This window comes from Rhinatrema bivittatum, chromosome 2 (assembly GCF_901001135.1).
Source record: "Rhinatrema bivittatum chromosome 2, aRhiBiv1.1, whole genome shotgun sequence".
NCBI classification, from domain to species: domain Eukaryota; kingdom Metazoa; phylum Chordata; class Amphibia; order Gymnophiona; family Rhinatrematidae; genus Rhinatrema; species Rhinatrema bivittatum.
Window position 1 is genome coordinate 28,817,623 of NC_042616.1, and position 14,681 is coordinate 28,832,303.

Sequence of the window (14,681 nt, forward strand, 5' to 3'; positions counted from 1 at the left end):
TGCTTTTCAGGAAAACAGATGCAGTAGAATCCAAAGGGAAAAAAAGAAAAGTTGGAGGTATAGGAAGCCGAGCCAAGGCGAGAGGGGTGGAAAAAGGAACGATCAGGCTTGAGCTCTGTGGAGATTAAAAAAAAAACCCAAAACAAAATAGTTTGAGCAGAATGATCTGGAACAAAATGTCTGGGGGCACTTGCTTTTTTTAATGACCGAGGTAATTTGTCCGGTGCAGTGAACAGAAGGTTATAGCCACAGAATTAGCTCCACCTATAGCTCAGCTGTGGTGCCACCATAATGATTTATTTTTCTTTTTCATCTTTTTCATGTGGGAAATGCAAATCTTCTGTTTTGCAGTTTTTTGTTTTGTTTTTTTTTAATGCTAATAAAAGGTTCCAAATGTGTAAATATTTCTTCTCAAGTACTTTATCAAATTATGGTTTTAATCAAATGAGAGACCCTCTTAATCCAAACCCTTGGCAGGACCTACGTGAAATAGGCTCCGACGGCAGCAGTGTGCTCTATAAAGTTCACACCGGCGCGGTGTCCTGCTCCAGTAAGGTTGCGCAGCACGGATTCTGTCTGCTTCAGGGGCTACAGGGTACTCAAAGGCATGAAAAGTATTTACCTGTAGATATCAGCAGAAGGATAACAAAGAAAGAGAACTTTTAAGAGGGTCATCATCAGAGGGACGTCTGCAGGCAAAACGGTGCTTTGTGTGCAGAAGTCGCCTTTTACAAACTCGTCCGTCTAATGCGTGCGTACATCAGGTGCGGGCATGCGATGAGCGGTGGCGACTGTGAGCCTTTAGTGCCGTGGCGTGGTTGATGCAGCCTCGTAAGTGAACCTACGAGATCCACGCCGCCAGCTGGCGAACGCGTCCCGGAGCGGGGCAGGCTGGAGCTTCGCCTATGCCAGCCGCTCCCCCCCCCCCCCAGGTTCAGGCCTTTGGGCTCTGGTAGCTGGCAGAGCGGGCAGGTGAGCGTCCAGGAAGAAGCCGGGGGTCTGAGCAGGCAAGGGGTCAAGAGAGACCGGAGACAGGCCAAGGGTCTAAGCGGGCGGCAAGCAAGCGTGGTCCGGGTCCAACCAGGCTGAGGTCAGGTCCACGTGGCAGGCAAGCGTGGGCAAGGTCCAAGGCTGAGGTCCGTACCAGGTGGGGCAGTCTGAGGAAAGACGAGACAGATGGCGGGGGGGAGGTTAGAAGAACAGGACTGGCGAGGCTGGATGAGGCAGGCAGGAACAGAGGAACCAGGAACACAGCAACACGCACTACTGAGAAGGCGGGAGACCCGTTGCTGGAGGCGCCTTAATGAGGTCATGGATGAGTTTAAATACTCAAGCTGCGTGATGTCACCGGAGCACGAAGGCCCCTGGGGGTTTCCTGCCACGACGCTTATTCAGGATGCATGCGCCAAGGGGGAATGCCGGTGGGGATGAGATGGCAGCGGTGGAGCTGTGAGGAACGTTTGGGCCTGCCGGTGGGTGTGGCCGGTCGTGGACCTACCCCCCCCCCCCCCCCCGAAGCCTCTCCCCAGACTTCAAGGTCTCCGTTTCTGAGGGGGGGGGACTGGCTGTATAATTATTTCAGCAGATGAGGGGCTTGGGAGGTTCCAGGTGGGCTCCCAGGAACTTTTTTGGGGGCCAAAGCCCTTCCAGGACATAAGATCTTCTGCTTTTGTTTCTGATCCTCTTTGAATCCAGAATTTCTCAGACTTCGTACAGGGCGTCCTCCTCGGCTGTTTTCTCTGTGGGGCGGGGGGGCCTTGATGCCCATGATAGGGATCGCTGGTTTTAACAGGGACACGAGGAAACCATCGCCCGGCAGGCAGTCTTCACTCCCAGGCCACTGCTCCCATCGGCACAACTTAGCGGGTGTAATCGTGTGTGCGCTGTCGTTTTCAAAAAGGGAAAATGCGTGTACTTTTCCTTTTCAAAATTGGGGGTAACTCAAGCAGCGGTTGGGCCTTCTAACTCATGTGGCCTGCTATAAATTTACTCCCAAGGGACACCTACGTTGCGCACCAGTTTTCAGAGTGCATTTATGCACCTTGATGTTCAAAACGTGGGCCGGATTTTCAAAGCCCTACGTGCGTCGCCCGGGCCTATTTTATAAAGACCCGGCGACGTGCGTAAAGCCCCGGGACGCGTCTAAATCCCCAGGGCTTCGAAAAAAGGGGCAGGGCGGGGCTAGAGGCCTCCGGCACAGCGGCCATTTGTTGCTGTGCCGGCATGTGCACCTTGCGCCTGCCCAAAGGAAGGCCCAAGAGGTGAGAGAGAGAGAGAGGTTAGGGGTGGGGGGTTAGAATAGGGCTAGGGGTGGGAAGGTTAGGGGAAGGGGTAGGAAGCATAGAGTAGGGGGAAGGAAAGTTCCCTCACAGGCTGCTTCTATATTGGAGCGGCCTGGGAGAGAACGGGTGAAGGCCGTGGGTGTCGGCGCGCACAAGGGGATGCACTAGTGTGCACCCCCTTTCCGCGTGCCGACCCCCGATTTTTATAATGTACACGCACCTGTTATAAATTCGGGCGACCGCGTGCGCGCGCCGGGCAGCACGTGCACATGTATGCCATCTAGTAGGAGATGAAAGAAGTTTATTGGCCCGCTTCTCCTGTGGTGATACTCTATGTTCCCTCCCTCAGTCCCAGTATCCTGAGGTGATTCCTTCAGATTTTTCCCTCAGTACCTGGTTTTGCTGGCGTGGACTTAGCTGTTAAAAAAAAGCAGCTGAAAGGCAAGTGGTTACAGGAAGCCAAGCACGGCGATGAAGGTATATGCCCTCTCCCACCTCACAGCAGGAGACTGACTGGTGTACTCGGCTGGAACAGGCTGAGCTCAGGTAGAGTATTTAAAGATTAAATAAAAAAGAGGGGGGAAATTGATTTTAGAGATTCCTCTCCCCTCTGGTCTCCGTGCTCGGCGCGCCAATCTGACATCCGTTCCCAGCTCCGGGGGAGCTTGGCGGGTTAAGTAGCCTTCTGGGCTAGGCCCTGCTCTCAGGCTTAGATTTTTCACCACATGGTAGGCTGCGGCAGTGTTCGCGCGCCTTTTCTCTGCGCACAAGGCTGCCCTCTTAAGAAATGTTGGTTTGCGCTTACGCGCCTGACTGTGCATCTAGTTTATGTGCCTAGCTGGGTGCTCGGTTATGTGCATAGGGGCACCTGACCGGGGGCACAGTGGTGCGCTTAAGGTCGCCTAGGCGGGCGCTCAAGTAGAGTGAGTGCTTGGGTAGGCGTTCAGTTGAGTCTGTACCTGAAATGATGATATATCAGGTGCCTAATTTTTGAGCATCTAATTTTTCAAGCGCCTATTTTGAGCACAGCTGTGGGTTGGAGCGAACTGAACGCTGACGGCAAAGAAACCTAAGTGCCTTAACGTTTTGTGCTGTTTGCCATATTCCGGCGCATCTCAACCTGGCGTTCCCTCTAACGTGTGTCAGCGCTGTTTGGAAGCTCAGGGAGGATTGCCTCCGTCTTATTTTGCAAAGCCCGGTCCTTCCCAGCATGATGCGGGAATAATAATTAAAAAAAAAAAAAAAAAGAGCTGCCAGAGGTTTACCTGCTTTGGGGGCTCCCCTAATTGGCTCTTCAGCAGAGGATGGTGGTGCAGTGGGCGCAGGACAGACGCCTCCTGGTCCTGGTTTTGGCATGGACCCCCTCTGCCTTTTGCTTGGGTGGAATTTTTCAAGGGCTGCAGTCCCTTTTGGCCAGTGCCAGTGATCGCACCCAAAGAATCTTAACGGATTAGGATCGCTGGCTGCGGTTTCCCGGTCCATCCGGCGCAGTGGGTAAGCGTTGGAGCATGTCTAGACTGCTGTGGGGTCACGCCGACGCTGACCCGGATTGATGAAGCCGATCCTTGCTCCCCGGGGGGGGGGGGGGGGGGGGGGGGGAAACTCCCTCCGGGGCTGGAGCCGTATAGAACAATGGTTGCTTTTCTTTCATGGAGTCGAGTTACTGGCTCTGAAGTCCTAGACGTTGAAGGTGCTTGGGCGTACCTGGGCCTGATTCCATGTCTGAGCCAAAGAAAGGTCTCAATTTGATTCCTTGGCATAAAACCTCGTGCTTTTTCCCTATTTCGGAGGCTTTTCAAGAATTGATCTTGAGTGGGGCGCCCCGGAAGCTAATTTTAAGGGGAATGAGCCTTGGAAGGACTGTATCCCCCCTGGATCCGGCTGTGAGGGAGCAATTGTGCTACCGAAAGTGGACGCGCTTGTGTGTGCTGTCACCGTGCGAACGACTGTTCCCACCGGCTGTCCCTTTTGAGCGGGCCTTGAAAGGCTGGCGATGAATGTGCAGGTAGCTTCTTTTGCTCCCTGGTGGCTCGCTCTTGTTTCAAGAAGACAATAAATTTGGTGTGAATTCGAGTAGCGATGGCACTGGCAGACGCCTTTTGAGCAGATGAGGTCTGCGATCTGGTCCGCACTTCGGCAGCTGTGGCTCAGGAATTGGTTGGCTGATACAGTCTTTAGGAAATCGCCCTTTAAAGGACCACACTTGTTTTCAAGTGAGCGGAAAAAAAAAATGGCCAATAAGTGGAGTGAGTCCCAGATTCCTCTGTTACGAGAGGGTAAGAAGCAGATGCTGTGCTCCTTTGGCATGACAGGTCGTGCTAGGAGTTTCGGACGCTTTCGAGCCTACAGAGAGTAGCTTCTCAGAGGACTCGGCCTTTTGGCAGGTCTCAGTGTTTTTGTCCCAGGCAGCCCAGAAGGGGTGCAGGCTTAGATAGTGGTGCACCTCCTCCCCCCCCCCCCCTTGAGCCTCTCAATGCTACAAATAGGTTACAAATAGAACCAGTGAGTTCTACAGGTGATAAGAGATGGTTAAGTTCTGGAGTTCTCAGTGTCCCTTTGGGACGTTTTTATGGTGTATCCCTGCAGCTCTCCACAGAAGAGACAAGCAGTGGAGTGTTTGCTGCCAAGGCTCCTCAGCCTGTGGGCTGTAGCTCCAGTGCCCATGTCACAAAATACAGGCTGGTATTCCATTTATTTCACTGTGCCAAGAATGAGTGCTCTTTTCGCCTCATCCTAGATCTCAAGGGAGTCAACTGACATTTGCAGGTGACTCGTTTTTGCATGGAAACCTTAAGCTCAGTGATTATGGCAGTACAGTTGGGAAAGTTTCTGACGTCCCTGAGTCTGGAGCATCAATGGTTTCTAAATTTCGCTGTTTTGGGGCGACATTGTTATTTTTGTGCGCTGCCTTTTGGGCTGGCCACCTCACCCAGAACCTTTTCCAAAGTTATGGTGGTGGTTGATGGCATTCAGGTTCACCCGTACTTAGATGATTGGCTGATTCGGGCCAAGAGTCTTCAAGAGAGCCTTTGAGTCTCACACAAGGTGATCTCCTTGCTACAGAAACTAGGATGGGTGATGAACTTGGCCAAGAGCAATCTATAGCCATCCAGACTCTGGATCATCTCTGTGTTCATTTGACATGAAGCAAGGCATGGTGTTTCTGCCGGAAGGCCGCATTCAGAAGCTGATGGTGCAGGTGCGACTATTGACAAACAGTACACTCGACAGTGTGGTCTTATCTACAGGTGCTTGTTTTGACGGACAGCCACCCTATAGGTGCTTTCGTGGGCAAGGGTGGATATATGATCTCTTCAGCACGCTCTGCTGGCTTGATGGAATCTACAATCTCAAGACTATTCGATACGGCTTCACTTGCATTACAGCTGCAGTGGTGGTTGCAAGCGGACCATCTAAGGAAGGGGGTTTCCCTATGATCACCAGACTGACTAATACTCACGACGCATGTGAGCCTCCTGGATTGGGAGCCCACTGTCAGGAGTTGACAGTGCAACGACACTGGCATACAGAAGAGTCACTCTGGAGCTTCAATCAGCAGAAAGCCCGGGCTGTCAGGTTGGCTTGCTTACGATTTTTCGACCAATTGCAGAGTTGAGCAGTTCGGATAATGTCAGACAATGCAACAACATCCCTGGCTTACATCAATCACCATGGAGGAACCAAAAGCCAGCAAGTTTTACAGGAAATAGCCCAACTCATGGAATGGGCAGAAGTTCGAGCCCATAAAAAAGGCTACTTTGAAGGATCTTACCTTAAAGGTGGTGTTCCTCGTGGCTATTTCTTTGGCTCGCAGAGTGTCGGAACTTCAAGCATTGTCTTGCAGGGAGCCCTTTTTGAGGATTATGGATTCAGAAGTTTTCCTTGCGGCCAGTTCCTTCTTTCCGAAGATGGTCTCTTCTTTCCACTTGAATCAGTCTGTGGAACTGCCATCCTTCTCTGGTTTGGATCCTTCTGATCCTCATTCCACTGATTATAAGAAGATTAGATGTCCGATGAGCCTTGCTGCATTATTTGGAGGTTACAAATAGTTTTCACATGTCGGACATTTATTTGTCCTCTGGAGTGGTCCCAGGAGAGGTCATGAAGCATCAAGGGCTACTATAGCCTGTTGGTTGAAAGAGGCCATTGGATCGGCTTACCTCCTTCAGGGTCGTCTTCTCCCGAAGGGTCTCCATGCGCATTCTACATGTTCTCAGGCAGCCTCATGGGCTGAGTGCCAACAGGTTTCTCCGTAGGAGATTTGTAGAGCACCACTTGGAAATCGCTGCACAACTTTACTCGTCATTACCAGTTGGATGTGCGAGCTCCAGGCTCTGGGAGTTTTGGTGAAGGTGTGATCCAAGCGGGAGACTCAAGGGTCCCACCCTGGGTAGAAGAGCTCTGGTACATCCCAGGATTCTGGACTGATCCGGGTACGTACAGGGAAAGGAAAATTAGTTCTTACCTGATAATTTTCGTTCCTGTAGTACCATGGATCAGTCCAGAGTCCCGCCCTTTTTCAGCGTAGGGATAACGGAGAGTCCGCTTATTCAGTGCTTGGTTACTTTGCTCTGCAGATAAGTGATTACATTATTTGAACTTTTTTTATTATGTTTTCCAATCTTGTTACGGGCTCTGCTACCATTTGGGTTAGTTAGCCTGGTTTCTATGGGTTTGAACCCCAGTTATAGCAGATTAGTTATATAGGATTTTGAATCATTCTGCTTGGATACATTAAATACTGACAGACAGAGACTGTAGGTGGGCACCTCAGGGTTAGGACAGAGTCCGCCAAAACTTCTCCATCTTCATCTGCTGGAGGGGAGGCAAAACAATGCAATGTAACAACATCCTTGGCTTAGATCAATCACCATGGAGGAACCAAGAGCCAGCACGTTTTCAGGAAATAGCCCCAAGTCATGGAATGGGCAGAAGTGCATTTCAGATCTCAGCCTCCCACATTGGGGAAAAGACAATGTTAGAGCCGAATTTCTCACCAGAGAGAATCTGGACCCAGGAGAATGGAAATTGTCAAAGGAGGTGTTCCAGTTCATAGTGGACTGCTGGGATCTAGCGTTTCTAGACCTGTTGGCAATATCTCACAATGCGAAGGTTCTTCGCTTCTTCAGTTGAATGAGAGATCAAAAGTCTTTGCACATCATTACCCTTGAGCAGGAGTGGCCGTGGGCAAGCTCCTATATGCCTTTCCCCCATGGCTCATGTAAGGCAGAATGATTTGGAGGCTTGTGAGTCATGCAGGGATAATGCTTCTGGGACCCAGGAGGCAGTAGTATGCAGATTTTTCAAAGGCTCCTTGTGGATCCTCCTATCCGAATATCTGTTCACAGGAATCTGCTATGGCAGGGGGGGTCTTCACGAAGATCAGACTCTATTTTGTCTTATGGTTTGACCCTTGAGAGGGCTTGAATACTGAAGTGTGGATATTCCAATGTGGTGATTGCCACTTTGCTACGAGCGAGAAAGTTCTCCATTTCCTTAGCCTATGTGTGGATTTGGCGAGTGTTTGAACCTTGGTGTGAGGATCAAGGAATTCCCCCTTATTAGGTTAAGATCCCACTCATTTTGGATTTTTTTGCAGGATGGATTGTGAAAAAGGTTGACTTTTAATTCATTAAAGGTACAGGTGATAGCTCTTGCCTGTTTCCGAGGTCAGGTGAATGGTGGACTCTTGTTGGCTCATCCAGATGTGGCTCCTTTCTTAAATGCAGTGAAGCATCTTCGTCCTTCCCTGTGGTTGCCAGTACCATTGTGGAATCTTAAACTGGTTTTTGGATTTCCTGGCTTGTTCCACTTTTCAATTGCCGCACAACTTTTTCCTTAAGGTTACTTCTGTTGAAAACAATATTTCTTTGGGCAGTTGTTTGGCACGTAGACTCTTCAAACTGTGGGCCTTGTCTTGCCGGGAACTATTTCTGCGAGTGACTCTGGGGGTGATACAGTTGCGTACTGTTCCATCTTTTTTGCCAAGGTGGTCTCCGTTTTTCACTTGAATCAATCAATTCCCTGCCAACTCTGGACAGGGAGAGAGATGTGGATGAATATCGCCTGTTACGGTCCTTGGATGTCAAGAGCTGTATCTTGAAGAATTGAGGTTTCTGAACATCTCAGGAAGATGGACTCAGCTGTTTATATGACATGATGGGAGTAAATAGAGTGAGCCGATGTCATGGGCTACAATAGCTTAGAAACATAGAAATGACGGCAGAAGAAGATCAAAACGGCCCATCCAGTCTGCCCAGCAAGCTTCGCACTTTTTTTTCTCTCATATTTATCCGTACTCTTGGCCTTTAGTAACCCGCTTGATTAAGGTGGTGGTCATGGCTGTGTAGGTGGTTGCTGAGTAGCCGTTGCCTAGTCAGGTAGAGCTCATTCACTAGGGCTCAGGCGGTTCATGGGCAGAGGTTAGATTGCTGTCTTCCATCGAGATTGCCAAGCTGCGACGTGGTCCTCCTTACATACCTTTTCCAGGTATTACCGCCTGGATGTGCGAGCCTGGGAGGGATGCAGCCTTCGCACAAGCAGTATTGATTGGACCATGGGTAGCCTCCTGTCCTGGTACATCCCACTGGTTCTGGATCCATCCATCCGAATGCTAAGAGAGGAGAAATTATTATTTACCTGATAATTTCCTTTTCTTTAATAAGGATAGGTGGATCCTTCTTCTCGTCCTCTGTTGCCAGATGTTTATGCCATTGTCCTCCTTCGTGGCTGTGTGTTCCAGGGATTACTGGTAAGTGTCAGTCTAGTCCCTAGACTAGTATTACTACACGCCTTGTCTAAGCTCAGTGGTTGTCTGTTAATAATCAAGTTTTGTTAGTTTGTCCACAGTTGGATTTTGCGGTGAATACTGGCGGACTGATATATAAAGAGAGAGAGAGATACCGTGATGTCAGTTTTGCTCTGTCTCCATCTGCTGGTAGAGGTGCATAACCCACTGGTTCTGAATCCACCTATCCTTATTAATGAAAAGGAAATTATCAGGTAATGGAGAAATTACCTGATAATTTCATTTTCCTTAGTGTAGCCAGATGGACTCAGGACTAGTGGGTTATATGCTCCCCTGCCAGCAGATGGAGACAGAGTCAGGTTTCAAAGCTGACATCACCCTAGATATACCCCTGTATACCGGCTGAGTACAGAGACTGTCCTCCGGCTGCGGGGAGAGAGGGTGGTGGCTGTCACTACCACGCTCGGCTTCCTGCACCCGCTGCCTTTCAGCTGCTCGAGCAGCAAAGTCAACGCCGGGAACCGGCTTCCGGACCAAGGCAACCTCTGAGGGATCTGGGAAATCACCTCAGGAAATCTCAACTGGGGGAGGGACCTTCAGGTATCACCGCAGGAGAGCGGGGCTCAATCTTTTCTCCTATTTAAAAGAATTTCTTCCCAAAGGTACAGCGATCCCCCATAGGGAAAGCACGTCCACATCTGCTGGGAGATGGAGAGATACTGAATGGCTGAGGTCACTGCAGGGATGTATCTAGGGTGACGTCAGCTCTGAAACCTGACTCTGTCTCCATCTGCTGGCAGGGGAGCACAACCCATTGGTCCTGAGTCCATCTGGCTGCACGCTAGGAAAATAGTAGTTTTTCTTTTAATTGGCAAGGAGTGGTCATTTGCAGGGCTCCCCTATGCATGGCCCACAAAAAAGTGAAATTGGAGCACTACTGGGGAAATGCCCTGCATTCCTGAAAGGAACTTATCAGGGAGCTAAACCGGGTTGCAGTTCCTAGAGTCTTACATGGTAAAGTTAACTCCCACAGAGATGCACAGAATCTCTTTAGAGCTTTTTGCACAGCAAGTGTAAGATTTCTGCAAGAGCCACAAGCATTAGAATCACGACTCCATGGGCCACTGAGCCTGACCTCTGGCCATTGCTACAAGATTTAACATTTCTTTTTTTTTCTTTTGATTTGCAGGACACGTGGAGGTCACACAGGAAGAGAAGAGGGAGGAGAATCGAGAACAATGCCCTAGGAGACTAGGACTAATGCCACGACAGTCAGGAAACGGTCGTGAGAAGGTTTACCAGAAGACGGAGAAGGGAAATATCAGGAAAAGGCAGCCGAGAGCAGAGAAGAAGCAGCAAGGCTCTGCAGAAGACTCTCCGGATGGAGTCCCTGCATGTGAGCGAAGTGACAGGGAGCTCCCAAATATCCCTGAGCACCAGAGACACCCGAGAGCAGAGAGACCCTTCCAAAGTACTAACAGTGATCACACGTCCTCTAAACTCCACCAGAGACACCCGAGAGCAGAGAGACCCTTCCAAAGTAATAACAGTGCTCACGTGACTTCTAACCTCCACCAGAGAGACCCGAGAGCAGAGAGACCCTTCCAAAGTACTAACAGTGATCTCATTAAATCTGATCTCCACCTGAAAGCAGAAACACCTTTCCAAAGTCATCACAGTGATCACACGACGTTTGACCTCCTCCAGACACACTTGAAAGAAGAGACAGCCTTCCAGAGTGATACCAGTGACCAAATAACCTTTGTAATCCAAGAGAGCCACCTGAGAGAAGAGAGACCCTTCCCGGGTAATCATAGTAACCAAAGGACCTCTGAGCTCCAGCAGATCGATGGGAAAGGGAAGGGATCCTTTCTCTGTGACTTGTGCGGCAGGAGCTTTGCTAAGAAATACCATTTGCTGTTGCATCAGAAAAAACCACCCAGAAGAGAGGCCCTTCCTCTGCACCGAATGTGGCAAGTACTTCAGGCGGAAGGGGGACTTGATTCGACACCAGCGGATGCACACGGGGGAGAGGCCTTACTCCTGCAACGAGTGCGGGAAGAGCTTCAGCCGGAGGGGGATCCTCATAAAGCACGTGAAAACCCACACGGGCGAGAAGCCCTTTGCCTGCCCGGAGTGCGGGAAGTGCTTCATCGACAAGACCCACCTGACCATCCACCAGCGGACCCACACGGGGGACAAGCCCTTTCCCTGCGCCGACTGCGGGAAGTGCTTCATCGACAAGACCCACCTGACCATCCACCAGAGGAACCACACGGGGAGAGGCCCTACCTCTGCACCGAGTGCGGCAAAAGCTCATCGACACAAGACCCACCTGACCATCCACAACAGGACCCACACGGGCGAGAGGCCCTTCCTGTGCACCGAGTGCGGGAAGACCTTCATCAAGAAGAGGGACCTCACCGTGCACCTGCGCTACCACACGGGCGAGAAGCCGTTCTCCTGCGCCGACTGCGGGAAGAGCTTCAGCCAGAAGCGCTACCTGATGAAGCACCAGAGGACGCACACGGGGGAGAGGCCGTTCCCCTGCTCGGAGTGCGGGAGAAGCTTCGGGCAGAAGGAGAGCCTGACGCGGCATCTGAGGATCCACAACATCATAACCTACATCGTGACGTAGCCGGCGTGTCCGCAGATAAAGGAGCATTTTTTGCCCCTATTGCCACTCAAGCTGAGAGTGTGTCCTAGCTATCGGTCATGCAAGCTTGGAAGGATATCGCTCCCCTTTCTCTGTCTGGAAAGTAATCAAGTCAGCTGTGTTCGTAAACTGATGTCTCCCACTCCTTAACCCCCCTTCCTCCTGATTATATCTGAGAAGAAATCAGAGTCCTGCTGCCAGGATCATGGGCGTTGACCTTACCCTCATCTCACCACTCTGTGCCAGTCAACTTGTCTTTTTCCCCCCTTTTAATGTTCCATTGCCTGCAGGTTTCTGCCATGAATCCTTCCCCACTCTGACCCGCGTGCACTTGAATTCCTGCCACTGCACTGGTTTCCGACACCTGGGGGAGGGGGGAGGAGGTTACTGCAAGGCATCAACCACTTTCCGAATAAAGAGGAATTTATCCTGAGGCCCCCTGCCTCCCTCCAGCTTCGTAGCATGAACTCTTCTCCTTGGAAGCTTCTTTTCTACGCAAAACTGTACCTGAATGAAGCCTGCCAAATATTTTGTGTGGTTCTGTCCTGCTCGCCCTTTAGCTCATCCTGTTGAGTACATTTTAGGTGTCTCGAGCCTTGCTGTAGAGGGGCTTGCCTCCGCGTGGCAGACCTTGTATCATTTTAATAGCCCTTCTCTAAACCAGCTCCAAGCCCATCCGTGTGTGTGTGTGCCTGTAAATCCTCGGCTGTGCATCGTAAAAAGAGGGTTCTGGCAGTCCTCTGTAATCCTGCTTCTCTGTCTCTCCTGTCCCTGTTTACAGCTGGCTCATCCCTCTCTGTGTAAATGCTGTGAAGGAGCAATTACCCAGACTTCCACATTAAGATAGCACAAACTTCATTACGCCTGCTTGCTTAAGTCACTGTAAAACATCTTAAGAACGAGGCACCCCCCCAAGCATTTTGTCTTCACCTAATACCCAGGATGGGTCACCAGAGCCCCCCCTCTGCGAGATTATCCCCATAGTAAAAAGCCAGGAGGTGAGGCAGGGGTTTTTTTGGCAGGAAACGGGGATTGGCAGTAGAGACCATCGCTGTTCCTGATCTCCGTACAGCAGGCAGTTCTGGCAAGGAAGGTCTTCGCCGAAGGCCCGGCCGGGATTGTATGAGAACACTGTGTTTATCATATTCCCCTTCCATTTGTGACTCACGACTGTTACTTCCCAGTCTCCCTTCCTCAGCTTGAAACAGGTGCAGGAGAGGGCTGGCCTGGGTGGCGACGGTCCTGCTGAGCCACCTCTTCCCTGCTAATGGACTCCAGCCGTGCCTAGTTCCTCTGTTCCCCCCCCCGCGGATCCTGGATTCCCGATAGGGCTTCCTCCACAACTATTGCTATTTAAAGAGAAAAAAAAAAAAAAAAAGAGCGGGGGCAGATCATAGACAGCGTTGGGTATTCGAGAAAGCAAACTTCAACAGCCCCGTGTGATCAGAGCCCAGGGCTGGTGCTTCCATTAGGCAAATTAGGGCAGCTGCCTGGAGCGGCAAAATGTTTGGGGCGCAAGATCCCAACCAGTGCGAGGACCATACTGGCAAAGAAGGGAACCTGTTGTTGGAGCCGCTGCTGCCAGTAGGAAAGAAGGCACTGTGCCAGAGCTGCTGCCAGCAGGTAAAGCTGGGAGAAAAAGGGTGCATGAACACACAGGGTTTGCCTAGGGCACCGGCCCTGTCCGAGCCTGACTCGGGAGTGACGAAGGAGAGGTGGAACGTGAACCTAAAGATGAGAGACTGTTAAGTGCAGCCCGGGACCGGCAACGCTGAAGCTGCAGAAAGAAATGGAGTCTTTCAAAAAGAAACAAAAACCCCACCCTCCCTCACACTGCTTCAAAGCGGAGCTTTCCACTTGCTACAGTCTGCCCATCGAAACGGAGCCCTGTTGGACTTGTACCCTAGTTTTGGATTTATTTCTAAAGGGGGGGGGGATCACTAGTGTAATTTTCTTCACTCATGTGTATGTGTGTGTGTGTGGATTATTCAGGAAATTTAAAAACTATGATTATCAAATTCTGAAGCTGTTTGGACCGATGTCACTGCCAGCTTACGTCGACCACTGTTAACCATGAGCGCAACGAATGTACATCGGTTTGCTTTGGCCTCGACGGTTTTTAGCACGTTTCTTTCGTTTCTTGATACCAAGCACCCGGACTTTGCCAAATCCTGTGAGCATTCGGTTGGGCGACGTTTGTGTGGCTGCGCCACAGTGGAAGATGTTTTCGGGTGATAGCCAGCCATTAGGATTAACTTAAATGAATTTGCAGCAAAGTCAACCCCAGACCGGCAGGAAATCCCCAGTAGGGGGTGGAGCAACCCTCCCCACCCCCACCCACTGCAGTCTTTATATTTGGGGTTTCCACGATGGATCCGGCAAGAAAATTAAAAAAAAAAAAATCTGCATCCGCCGGGAACCCTCCCAACCCGAGTTTGACTTGGGGTATCCTCCTCACTTTGTTTCTGGCCCTACAGACCGGAACCGCTTTCTCTCCGGCGAGGAGCTGCGGACGACCGACTCGGACAGGGACCTCAAGCCGGGCTGGCGGCACACGAGCGGTCACCAGGGCCGGCTGAAAGTGGGTCCAGCTTCCAAAAATCTCACCAGAGGAAAGATGTTTTTTTTAAAGCCCGGATAATTCTTTTTTTCATGAAAATTTATGCAAATACATTTTTTTATTGTTGCAATCCAGAATAATTTATATCATGGAACCCAGCTCCCTGCTCTTCCTGTTCCCTTCACTTTCTTACCTCACAGGAATATATAGACGTGCGTATGTTAAGTGATTGATGTGGGGTGACTTGCTAGGGGTTGTAATTTAAGCCGCAGCCTGTGCTGCTGCTGAGTCAGTAAATTTCATGCCTTTCGAATCCAATCATGCTTTTTCTTATTGGTTTCTGTGCAGTTCCGCCCATTCACGCTGTTGCTATTTCTCTTATTGTTCATTCGTTTCGGGAGGGGGCTGGGGCTTAATTTGGGTTTCAGTTCATTT

General features: G+C 50.6%; 1 protein-coding gene across 1 annotated transcript in view; it reads left to right on the forward strand.

The window, feature by feature from the left end:
• LOC115083163 (zinc finger protein 569-like) overlaps positions 1-11,668 on the forward strand; it is a 30,178-nt gene extending 18,510 nt beyond the window's left edge. The window contains exons 4-5 of the mRNA XM_029586971.1: positions 10,220-11,333; positions 11,383-11,668. Coding sequence (XP_029442831.1) covers positions 10,220-11,333; positions 11,383-11,668 — 1,400 coding nt within the window. The remainder of the gene's footprint in view (positions 1-10,219; positions 11,334-11,382) is intronic.
• The last annotated feature ends 3,013 nt before the right edge of the window (positions 11,669-14,681 follow it).